General features: G+C 28.8%; 1 protein-coding gene across 2 annotated transcripts in view; it reads right to left on the reverse strand.

Moving 5' to 3' along the window:
• Positions 1-4073: 4073 nt before the first annotated feature.
• LOC117173091 (ethanolamine kinase 1) overlaps positions 4074-11998 on the reverse strand; it is a 24643-nt gene continuing 16718 nt past the window's right edge. The window contains exons 2-6 of one of the 2 annotated variants that reach the window (XM_033361478.1): positions 10668-10805; positions 8503-8768; positions 7129-7355; positions 6815-7037; positions 4074-4267 (exon numbers count right to left, since the gene is read on the reverse strand). In XM_033361478.1, the coding sequence (XP_033217369.1) occupies positions 4210-4267; positions 6815-7037; positions 7129-7355; positions 8503-8768; positions 10668-10805 (912 nt within the window). In that variant the 3' untranslated portion in view covers positions 4074-4209. Of the gene's footprint in view, positions 4268-6814; positions 7038-7128; positions 7377-8502; positions 8769-10667; positions 10806-11998 lie in introns of both variants that reach the window. The other variant, XM_033361475.1, reaches the window with a different exon arrangement.

Here is an 11998-nt window from a genome sequence, read left to right on the forward strand (position 1 = left end):
TTTATATAATTTATATTTTATACATGAAATAACATAACCTCAAAATATACGCATATCAAGAGGCGCGTGATCTATTAAAATCATGAGATTCGTCAGCATCGAAATCTGGAAATATTAAAATCCCAATCTCCTGAATTTATTTCAAAGCAGTTAGCTGTTAGCAAATAGATATATAAATAGAATCGACGAAGTGCTCTGACCGGCAATCGTGCATCTTCGAGTTTTCAAATTCAGAAGAGGAGAAATGGGTTGCGCGCGCAACTCAGTTATTTACAGCGTCTCCTACTATATTCACACGGACATAGCCCTGTCATAGTATTGGACCGCATCTCGTTTCAGATCTGGGATCACTGTATTGGACCACATCTCGTTTCAGATCTGCGATCACTGGATCAGCTCATTGAAGGGAGAACAGGATATCAATGACAGGCACAGTAGTAATTCATATGTATTTTTAGGTTGACACTAGGGTTGTGAGCAATGAAACGTTTCATTGTGACATTGAAACTTTCACTTGAAACTTTCAAATGTTTCACAGTCAAAGTTTCATCGTTTCTTGAAACATTGGGGGGGGGGGGAGGAGAGAACTTCGCTATGCGCATGCGCAAAAATCAGATAAACTTGTGATATTGGTGAAAATATTAAAAATGGTTGCTCTGAATACTTCAAAATGCCTTAGTCTATGCTTAGTCTATGCCAGAGATATCCGTATTCTCCCATCACTGGACCAGTTGAAAAGATAGAGGCCCGAAGAGCGGGAAGCGCTCTTTGGTTTGAATTGAGTATTTTGGGATGTCATGGGAATGCATACCAGTTTGTAAAAAAAATATTCTTAACGTAAAAGTATATCATAAATATGCGAATAATTTTATTTATGAAGTGTAGAATGTATTTTTCTCAGTCATAATCCATTCTTATGTCGATTGACGACCTGAGACAGTTTCACGAAATAAAATTTCAAATATCCAAACGTTGAGGTTAGTGTATCAGATCGGTTTGATAATTTCAGCGAAACTGAAAGGTCTTCAAGCGATAAAAGCATGAAACAGGTTTGCACAAATGCATTCTAAACTTGAAAAATATGACTAATTCATGCATTTATAACTTGCTTTTACGTTTAGCATATTTTCTTCAAAAAGGCATATGTATTCCCAGTTCCAGATATACCAACTATGCTCAACTTCCCGACATTTCCATCTATCCTATCATCATCTTTACGTCATGCTACATTACTCAATTGGTATTCCACGAAACTTTTTATTCGTTTTTTTATCCTATTATATATACTTGCGATAGAAGTGGGGGCTGGAATATACCAATTTTTACGTATCCGCTGCCCTTGAGATATGCAAGAGTTCACTGTACATATTTTTATACTATTAATTTTTGTAGTTGAAACAACCCTTCTCAAGAAAAATATAAAAATGGTGAAAAAAGTAAACACATTCTATTTATATTTTAAAAATCTTTGGGCATTTTACTAGAGGACTCCATGAAACTAACAATAAAGAAAAAAGTGTAACAAATAAAAAAACAATAATTTTACAAAAATAAAATAAAATTCAATTTTTTTCAATCCCTGGTGGAATTTTTTTAAATAAAAAACTTTAACTTTCGTCTATTATTTGATTGAATTTTGTACTTATTTTTATTTTTTGTACATTCTTGTATACTTTCTTGTAAAAATTTTAAACTACAATAAAATACAAAAATATGAAACAAAATACACATAAGCAAAGAATTTTTCCAAATAACAGACAAAAGTTCTAATTTTCTGTAATTTTTTTTTGTAATTTATTTTATTTATTTGTATTTTTCTAACAAAATAGTTCTAGTTTTTTACATACGTTCATAAAATTTTCTACCAAGATGATTTATATTTTTCATACAATCCACTAGTGACTAAAATAAAAAATGCTCACTGATTTTGCAAAATTATAGGGATTTTTTTTACTTTGTTCACCCTTTTTTAGATTTATCTCGAATAGAGTTGTTTTAAAGAAAAAAGAAGAGGGTCTTTATAGATTTCTTGAACCTTCAATTCAAAAATTTAAAAAATTAAACCAATAATTGTGAAGTAAATCAAGACAAACGTTTTTTCGGGGTTTTCAGGCAATTTTTGCAGAATTCTTCAGAATGTTTGTTTTTTATCGGGACCAAATTTTACATAGTGGTTTTTCAGGTAAAAAGGATAAGAATAGGAGCCCAGAGTAATTCAATTTTTGACATTTGTATTTTACGCTACGCCCTGTTTATGCTTTTCTTTTTAAAATCTTCCATTTTTTAAGAATTTTTTGCATTTGGGCTCGCACCAAATTTATAAGGCACACAACTTTTAAATTTAAATCATAAGCTATTCAATTTTTATCGATTTTAATTAAAATTTGCTTAATTCTAAACTGCCATGCATTTTTTTTATTATAATGCAACCACTAACAATGAAAGGAAGGACAAAAACAAACTAATAAGGAAAAATGTACAACAAATTAAAAATTAGATAAGATTTTTTTTTTGAAAACAATATTAGACATCTTTATTATTAAGTAACATGAGCATACATTGCATGAAATATATTCTCTAAACTTTGAAGCCCTTTATTTTTTAAAAGAAAAATCTACCTTTCCTCCTCGATATTTAAAAATAACCTGAGTGATTTTTTCCCTCAAATTATTTTTCTCGGGGTTTTCAAAGTTTCAAAAAATCCAAACAAAATTGCATTTTTTGCAGCTTTGGCATCATTCCATCAAATTAATAATGTTTTTAATTCATTATTCTATTAAAAATTAAGTAAAACCCGAATCACCAAACTATTTTTTAAATAACGCTAAATTATGATTTGTAGTTTCAGACACAAACATCTCTGTATACAATAGTTTGTAAATCAAAATGTAGATATGTACATTTGGGCGGCATAAATTAAAATTACCTAAATCTTAAACTAAAAAATACTTTTAGCGACTGAGAATGACTGCGAAAAAGGACAAAAAGCCTTTTGCCCTTCACAAGTAATTAAATAAAATTGTAAAAGAATATTAAGGCATAACTTAGAAAAAATATTTGTTAGAGAAAAAAAATCTTTTTGTTCAAAATCAACGTACCCAAATCATCGAATTTTAAAATGGTCAAAAGATTTTATTGTCTTAATGTTACTAAACCGTTAAGTAATTCTAACATTACTCCAATGACAGTGAAAATAATATCGAGACTTGTAATAAACAACATCACATAGCGACGAATCTAACACGTCGAGGCCCTATAAAAAGAACAAAAACTAAATTTATTCTAGAGTAACGACTGAAAAATATCGAAAAATAAAATTCTCAAAATAAATATTATTTGAAGAAGAAAATTCTCGAAATAATAAAATAACCAACAATTTAACATTCCCGATGGTTTATATGTTCATAATATCAGCGAATTTTAAAATTCCCCAAATAAAATTCCCGACATTATAAAATAACAGATACTACAAAATGAAAAAATAAAATTTACAGTTAAACTCACAGAAATTCGTTAACATTAAGATTTTTCGAGAATTTTATTATTCGGAAATTTTAAATTGTTGGCAACTATATAATTGGGGGAATTATTCATTTCAAATATTGTATTATTCGGAAATTTGAAAGTGTCGTAAATTCGATTTTTCAGGGGTTTCAGTCGTTTCATTCTAGATTCTATTTGAATCAGGTCACTCTAGTTTTGGTTTGCTCTTCTTTTTTTATAATTCAATAGCCTAAAATCTCGAAAAGTTGAATAATTCAGATAAGAAACTGAAGATCCAGTGTTATATTCATTTTTCGAGAATTCAGGTTATTTTTCTTAATAATATTTTGCTTCATTACTTGTTAACGAAGACAGATTATAATCTGCTTCGGCAATAATTAAGTTAACGCACCGGTAATAATCTAAATTCGAAAAATTTGACTAATTAAGAATCATTGTTGCAAATGCCGCTTCAGAATGTAAAAATTATCAAGGGCTGAAAGGTTTTACAAATCCAACATGCACTATAAAGTATAGAAAATTGATTTAGAGTTGTGAATGAGCACTGATTTTATAATAAATCAAATTTCACCTTTAAATACAAGTTTTTACTATTTTTCTTCTTCCTCACAGCACCTGACATTGACATTGTATGATTTATATCACACAACACAGAATTTAACTGGGAATGTTCTTATCATGAAATATCACAGAAAATCTCCCAGGTCAGAAACCTAATTTGCTTTTCCTTTTGAAGTACTCGTCAAATCTCATTGCTGCGTATCTGAAATAATATTGAAAATTTTTAACTATTGTGAAGAGTCAATTTAGAAAATTTAAAGGATATGTACTTTTTCATAGTTTTTTGAAATTTTTAATAAATTATAAAACTTCGATTAAAAATATTTTTAGATTTAATCCATTTCAAATTAGACAGTTTACAGAATCTTTCAGCAACAAAATAGGGTTTTTAAAGAAGATATTAATTGAAATATATTCATCCGTTTTGAGAAAAAATGTTTTCCACGAACTTTTTGAGTATTTGAATTCTGACGACTTTGTTAAAAAATAACACCATTTTTTTAAAGATATTCTATAGTTTTTCATCCAGTTCAGATATCATAATTTTATTTTCGAATTCTGATGAGTTTTACACTCCCCTTTTGAAGTCAGCCAATTGCTTGCCGAATTTAATCTTTTATAAGAAATACACACTGTGAGTTTTAATGTGGTCTAAACAATTTCATCAATTAAAATTTTTCCATTCAACAGAGAAAACGAAAGGTAAAAAAAATGTGACGAAAAAAGTTTCCACAGCAGGAAAATTAAAATTTCCGGAAAACAAATTTTCCCGGCCTCAAAAATGATTTAATCTGGATAAAACTGATAGTATGCCTTTCTTATATAAGCCAAAACTACAATATATGCGAAAACATAGAAATGTGCAGTTTTCTAGAAAATCTTGTTTATTTTTTTCTTAGAATTTTGAAATTATTTTAATTTTTAATTTAAAAAATCTGCCCGCATCACGAGCACATTATCATCGCGCGCTATGCGCCCGGCTCGAAAGTTTGAGCGCGCCTAAGGCGCGCGACGGTTATATCTCGCGCTTCGCGCTCGAACATAATGACACCTAGGGCTTCGCGCTCGGATATTTATTCTTTGCATTTGGAATGCTTGAAAAAAACTTTATCAAAAAGATCTCTTTTAGATGGCAGTATTTATATGCGTCTTCATATTCTGAATTGTCTACTTAAATAAGTATAGTCAAGGATTAAGTTTGTCAAAGCTCTGTAGGCTTTGAGGTACACATTCTCATCGCGACACTCGCGCTGCGCGCTCGATTTCCGACATACATTTTTAAACAGGTTTTGTTGGATGTTTTTCTCGTAACTTTCGTCGTTTTTACACACATTTTTTCTTATTTGATTTGTTTCAACTTTATTTTTCACGAATAAAACAAAAAGTACACGTCCTATCAAGAAGTGATTCTTAACGAAATTGTAGATCTTTTTTGGGATAACCATTTTTATTAATTCATCTTTTTTCGTATCGTACATTGTTTGTCCACAAAATGGAATTTTTTATTTTCCATTATTTTTTGTGCAATCAAAATTTGAATTTTCGATTTTTGAAGAAGATCCAAAAATTGGTTATGATAATCTCGTAGGGCTTTTAAACAGAAATGGTTTTCTTCTATTGACTTTTTTTCATATCGTGCGTTTTTCGGCTTCAAATTTTGATTTTCGGTTGATTGACAAAATTTTGAAAACGCTATAACTCTGAGAATTTTCATTTTATAGAAAAAAGTCCTTTCTTTTAGGACCTAAAAAAATGTGCCAAAGGTGTGGAGATCCGTTGAAAAAGCGTGATGTTAAATTTCCGACAATTCTAATACTTTCTCAATCATAAATGATGAGAATGTAAAAAAAATTGAAGGTCGGGAGATATTCACTGCTTAAAAATATAATTACTTAAAAGACAAATTCATTTTTTTTAATTTCTTGCCCATAACAATTATTTATCCCACATAAAACTCATAGGATATCTTACTTATAAAAGGCCAATTTATAAAAATATATTAGAAAATAATATACGAGTCGGTTTTCTTGTACAGTGGATTTCGAATATTTTCAAACAAATTGTCGCAATTTTGTTCATTTTCAACTTTTTTTCCAATTTTTCTGGCGGACTTCGAAAGCGGAGTTTAAAACTCATCAGAATTCAAAAAGAAAATTAATACATCTAAATTAGATCTAAAACTTGATCAATTTAATTTTTATAATAATATTTTGTTTAATTTCAAGGTGCTAAAATCATCCAAAATTTAAAATGTTCAAAAGTGTTTTCTTATTCGATGTTGCTAATACGTAAAGTAACTTGAACGTTTCTCTAACTATAATGAAAACAATACGGAGTTAAAGACTTCAAATAAACAATATCGCATTTAAATTTTGAAACATTTTTCTGGCCAGGAAAATTTCTCTCATGAACGATGAACGTTATCACAAAAGAGTAAGAGATATTTTTTGCAGAAATTTTTTTAGATATCTTAAAATTTTTTTCACCTAACGTTCTTTTGAGGAAAATTAGATAAGACAATAATTATTTAGAAAACACAAAACACAAAGGATGTTTTTCTTAAATAGAAGACTAAATTCCAGAATAACTTGGCAACTTACATGAATTAGGCAAAAAATTATAGAGGTTTCAACAAAAATATATATTTTTGTTAATAGACGTCAAAATTCAAATATTCGTAACTTCCTGGAAAAAATGTAAAAATTGAAATGGATTTGATCTTCACTATATTTTTATAACATTTACATACTCTAAGAAATCGAAATCAATGTGAGAGTGTTCGCTTTGAATGAGAGCCCAGCATCCCCAAAAAAAGTGTGCGAGGAGAACAAATTCGTCAACTTCTCTATAAAGTTGATCGACATCTTCCTCCATTATGTTATCTGTTTTATTGTAAGCCTCTAAATAAATCTTCAGCCACGCTTTTTGTAGATTTTTATCTGGGTAAAGAGAATAGTCTGGATGATCGGTTCCTAAAAGCAAAAAATAACATCAGTTTAATATATTTAAATAATAGAATTAAATACATTTTCAATTTCAAAATAGAGTCAACAAATTATTTACCTACAAACTCAGCAAAGTGATTTGCGATATCAAAGGCCTGGTAATTGTAGGCTGTGTATTCGAAGTCAATAAAGGTCACTGAATTTTTCTTCTCATCGTAAAGAATATTTCCAAGCAGAAGATCATTGTGAGCATAAACAACAGGACTTCCGCTTTGAGAACATTTTTCTTTCAGGAAATTGTACTCCTCTTTCAAAACTGCAAAGGGCTTGACTGTCTTTTCGAATCTATAGAGGTTAAAACATTTTCTATCATTGAAAATAATAGAAAAATAAATATAAATTAAAAGTCAAGTACAACAAATAATGGTTTAAAAATGATACGTTTTGAATAAAATCGAACGTCTAAAATAACAACAATAGAGAGGTTAAACGTAAAAAAGCAATTATAAATAAAAGTACGACAAATGGTAAAAAAAAAAGTATTTTTTGAAATGTATCGATAACAGATTTAACAGTCCAAAATACAGAAAAACAAAGAAAATAATTAGATTTTTCACGAAAATAGGAAATTTAATTATTTTAAATAAAATAACTGTGGACACTATATTAAATTCAATTTAAAACTCTTTAAATTTCTAATATTCCAAGTAAAAATATTGCATTTTCAACAAAATAAATTAATTTCCAAACAAAAAGATGAATTTTCAACCAAAGAGATTAATGAACAATAAAGTATGCACATGCATTTTTATCTAAAAGATCAGTTTTCTAATATTTAATTTTCAAATAAAATGATGAATGATCAACAAAAAAGGTCAACCACAAAAGAAGAATTCTTGACGAAAAATGTAATATCAATAAAAAAGATGAATTTTCAAACAAGAAAGATTTTTCCGCCAAGAAAGTAAAATAATTTAAGAAAATAGTTAAATCTTCAAGGCAAAAATACGAATTTTCTACAAACCGTTAAATTTTCAACCCGAAAATATGATTTTTTAACAAAGACTGCGAATTTTTAAACACTAAGATTAATTTTCTATTAAAACAAGCGGATTTTTAATCAAACATGAATTTTTAACTAAAATGATGGAGCAACAAAAAAATGGATTTTTTATCAAAGTAGTTGAACTTTCAACCGAGTAGTTGAATTTTTAACCAAAAAGGATGAAAACCCTACCAAAAGAGATGAAGTCCTTAAAAAACTGTTGAATTTTCAACCCAAAATTATAAACCTGTATTCAAAAAAGTTCAATTTCAAGCAAATAATTGACATTTTTATTTAGGTTCTATTAATTCGGTTCGCATTTAAGTGGGAAACAAAAAAGGGAAATCTAGTACATATTTATAATTAATTATAATGAACTAATTAATTATTTTTAAGCTCGTATTATTTTGTGTATATTTTTATAATTATCTAATATATTTAGCTTACTTTATCTGTTTTTCCCGATTGGAAAAATCCTTCGGTACGAAGCTTAAAAAAGCTTCAGTTTTGGACCAAATGAAAGGCTTTTGGCACATTTCAGGATGAATCGGCTTGAGTCTATGCATTTGAGCCATGCGCTTCGCTACCAGTTGATAAACACTTGGATTCCTAACTGTCTTGATGGTGAGAGTTTCACCTTCAATAAATTCATAAGCGAGGCCGTTATTAAATGTTGCATAAATTGAATGCGTGTATCCTGCTTTATTCAGAATCTACCAAAAAAATGGACATAATATTCATTTGTATTCCATATTTTACCAAATTTATGATGCTCAGCGTAAAACACAAATTTCATAAAATGAAAGATCCTTTTTACCTAAAAAGCAACTGTGGTGTTGGTTTCGTGAAATAATTATTTGAGGGAAAGTTGTAGATCTCTATGAAATCCACATTTTTTGTTAATTTTTTTTCTTCATAAAAACAACCCTTCTCGAGAAAAACGAAAAAAGACCAGTGTTATATTTTTCAAAATCAATGAGATTTATAAATTATACTTACTAGTGGATTGCATAAATAATATAGATAAACATTTTCGACACTGAAAAACCCTAAATTGGAAGTTCGCTGCTTTCAAAAATTTAAGTCAAGAGTCTTATTTAATTTTTCTTCAATTCCCGGTGAAAATTTATTTACAAATAAAACTAGAACAAGTTTCACAGGATTTGTTGTCTATTATTTTAACGAATTTTATACTTTTTTATATTATTGTATATTGCATTTTATTGTCGTTTTAATATTTTTCAAGAAGTTATACAAGAATTAACATTTTTGTATACGAAAAGTTGTTCTTTTTCAATCTATACAATTTAAGATACAATAATCTCTCAAAAATAAAAAATAAAGTTTCAATTTCAGTACTTTAAGGATGTTATAAGTGTATGGTTAGGTTCAAAATGAATTAATCTTCAACATGATTGATAAAATTGACAAAGAAGGCCCATTGATTATTGAAACCAATTTTAAAAGACAAACTCAGACGTAAATAGTGAAAAAAAGAAGTTGAGATCATATTTGCTTATGTAAATTTATGCAAATAACTACATTTACATAAGCAATTATGACTTTAAACATTTTTTTACTATTTACGTCTGAGTTTCTCTTCTAAAATTGGTTGCAATAATCAATGGGCGTTCTTTGTCAATTTTATAAATCATATCAAAGATTAAGTAGTTTTGAACTTGAGGTAACTTTTTTAGATTTTGTAGAGATTATTTCATTTAAAAATTTGTCATCCTAGGCCAAAAACAAAACACATATTTTGATTGAAAAACTTTAAATTCTTGCATGCTTTCTTGTAGAATTCTCAAAGAATTAAAACTTACAATAAAATACAATTATAAATATATATAAAAGTTCTGCATTCGCCCAAATAATAGACAAAAAATCTAATTTCCTGTAATTTATTGTATTTATTTGTATTTACTTGTAAACGTGAATAACTTTCTCTTTTCCATATACATATCATTATGTAGAAAAATACAGTACGAAATTCGGCTTTTTAGAACCCTGCATCTTCCAACGCTTCGGTGTGAAGGACCCTTGCATTACACTTTCGAGTGGTTTCATTCGGCTCAGTGCGACTCTCCATATCGAGGTCTATGATGTTTACACAAAAGAAAATGTAATTTGATATTTTTTAATTAATCATTGTGAAATTTTGAATGAAAAACCAAAACCAGCCAATTGTCCTATTTAGTGGTTTAAAGGTCGAAAACTGTGATTTAAAATGCCCCCTCATTTTGAAAAATATCAACAGTTTCTTTTACTTTTTAACCTTGTTTTCCATTTTTCTCGAGAAGAGTAGTTTCAATGGAAAAAAGTAGTACAAAAAAAGTTATATTTTATAGAAATATACAACCTTTATCGAAACAATTTTTCAATATAACCAATAATTTTGAAGTAAATCAAGAAAAACATTATTATTTTAGGGTTTTCCAAGCAATTTTGGCAGAATTCCTCAGAAAATTTTTGTTTGACCGAGATCAAATTTTACATAGTTGCTTTTTAGGTAAAACAGGACAGGAATATGACCTAAGGTCTTTTATTTTCTGAAATTCGTATTTTAAGCTACGTTCTAATAATCATGTAATTTATTTATTTCATTATCTTACACGGATATTTCTAATCTCAGCTTTTCGATCGATGAATAAATCGGTTTTGTGCCCATAAACTCGAATTAGTATCATCTCGTTGTAGTGATCTGGATACCATAATCCCACGAGTTTGTTTGTTATTCCATCTTTAAATTCCTAAACATAAAATTGTATTTTTTTAACGATTCCACAATTTGAATTACATCTAAATTAAACATTAATGTAAAGTAAATAATAAATTTAAGAATGCCAATCAAAAATTAATTTAATTTAATTTTTGGCATATCTTTGTAGTAACCTGATAAAAATCTTTTGAAAATCTGATTTATAACCCGAATGAATAATCGTTTTTTTTTAATGTTTTCGACTAATAGGAAGATAGCATATTTACACTATTCGCAGTTTTTATTTGGACTCGATATTATCTTTATTAACATTCTTTAGTGATAAGATAGGCATTGGAATCGTTTGAAACCCACTAAACAAGCTACAAATAGATCTACGATAGAGACGCAATTTATTGTGCTGCCTTTTGGGGATACTTCTTCTGATAATGAAATTCGATGAGGCATGTCAGAAAATTCCTATATTTTTTTAAGAGGAATATATTTACATGCAAATACTTGGAATATTTTGCGAAAAATCAAAGAAGGACTTTTTGAATTACAGTAGAAGCCCGATAACTTTCCAACATCGGGGCTGTAGGGGCAGAAAATTCCAGGACTTGCGGACTTATCGGATGCCTTCTCTGGTAGCATAATATTAGGTACACGCATACTAGTCCAGTCAATGAAGGATTTGAGAAAAAAATTCGTAAAAGTAGCATTTTTTTCATAAATACGTTGGCAATGGCTTAATAAAGATATTGTAAAAAGTCCCCAAACATACGTGTACGGCAAAGTTCCGGAATTCTGGAAAGTGTTAAACAATAACATGTTTTTTAAAATTACTCGAGAACTGTTGATTTTAGGTCGAATATGGTGATGTGAAAAAATGTTCATAATTTTATAGTGCACAAAAAAGGTTCTATCTATTCTGGACTTATTATCAACGGCTGCGCTATGAAATTGGATTAGCTGCACAATTCTTTTATTTCTGATCAAATAAAATAAAATCTCAAATATCCTGGAAAAAACGTCAGAAATATATCAGGCGATTTGTACTGGAGCAAATGCAGGTTTCTGTTAACAAATAAAACGACCAAGTCATTTGCATGACAAACTAACAGTATAAAATGAGCTCAACTTCAGTGTACAATTGTGGGTCCGGATGCAATAAGGGCACATAAAATTTTTTCGTGCGAAAACGAAGTCCCCTGGAGGCTTTAGAAAAAATTTTCGAATTTTAAT

This window comes from Belonocnema kinseyi, chromosome 5 (genome assembly GCF_010883055.1).
Source record: "Belonocnema kinseyi isolate 2016_QV_RU_SX_M_011 chromosome 5, B_treatae_v1, whole genome shotgun sequence".
Classification (NCBI taxonomy): Eukaryota; Metazoa; Arthropoda; class Insecta; order Hymenoptera; family Cynipidae; genus Belonocnema; species Belonocnema kinseyi.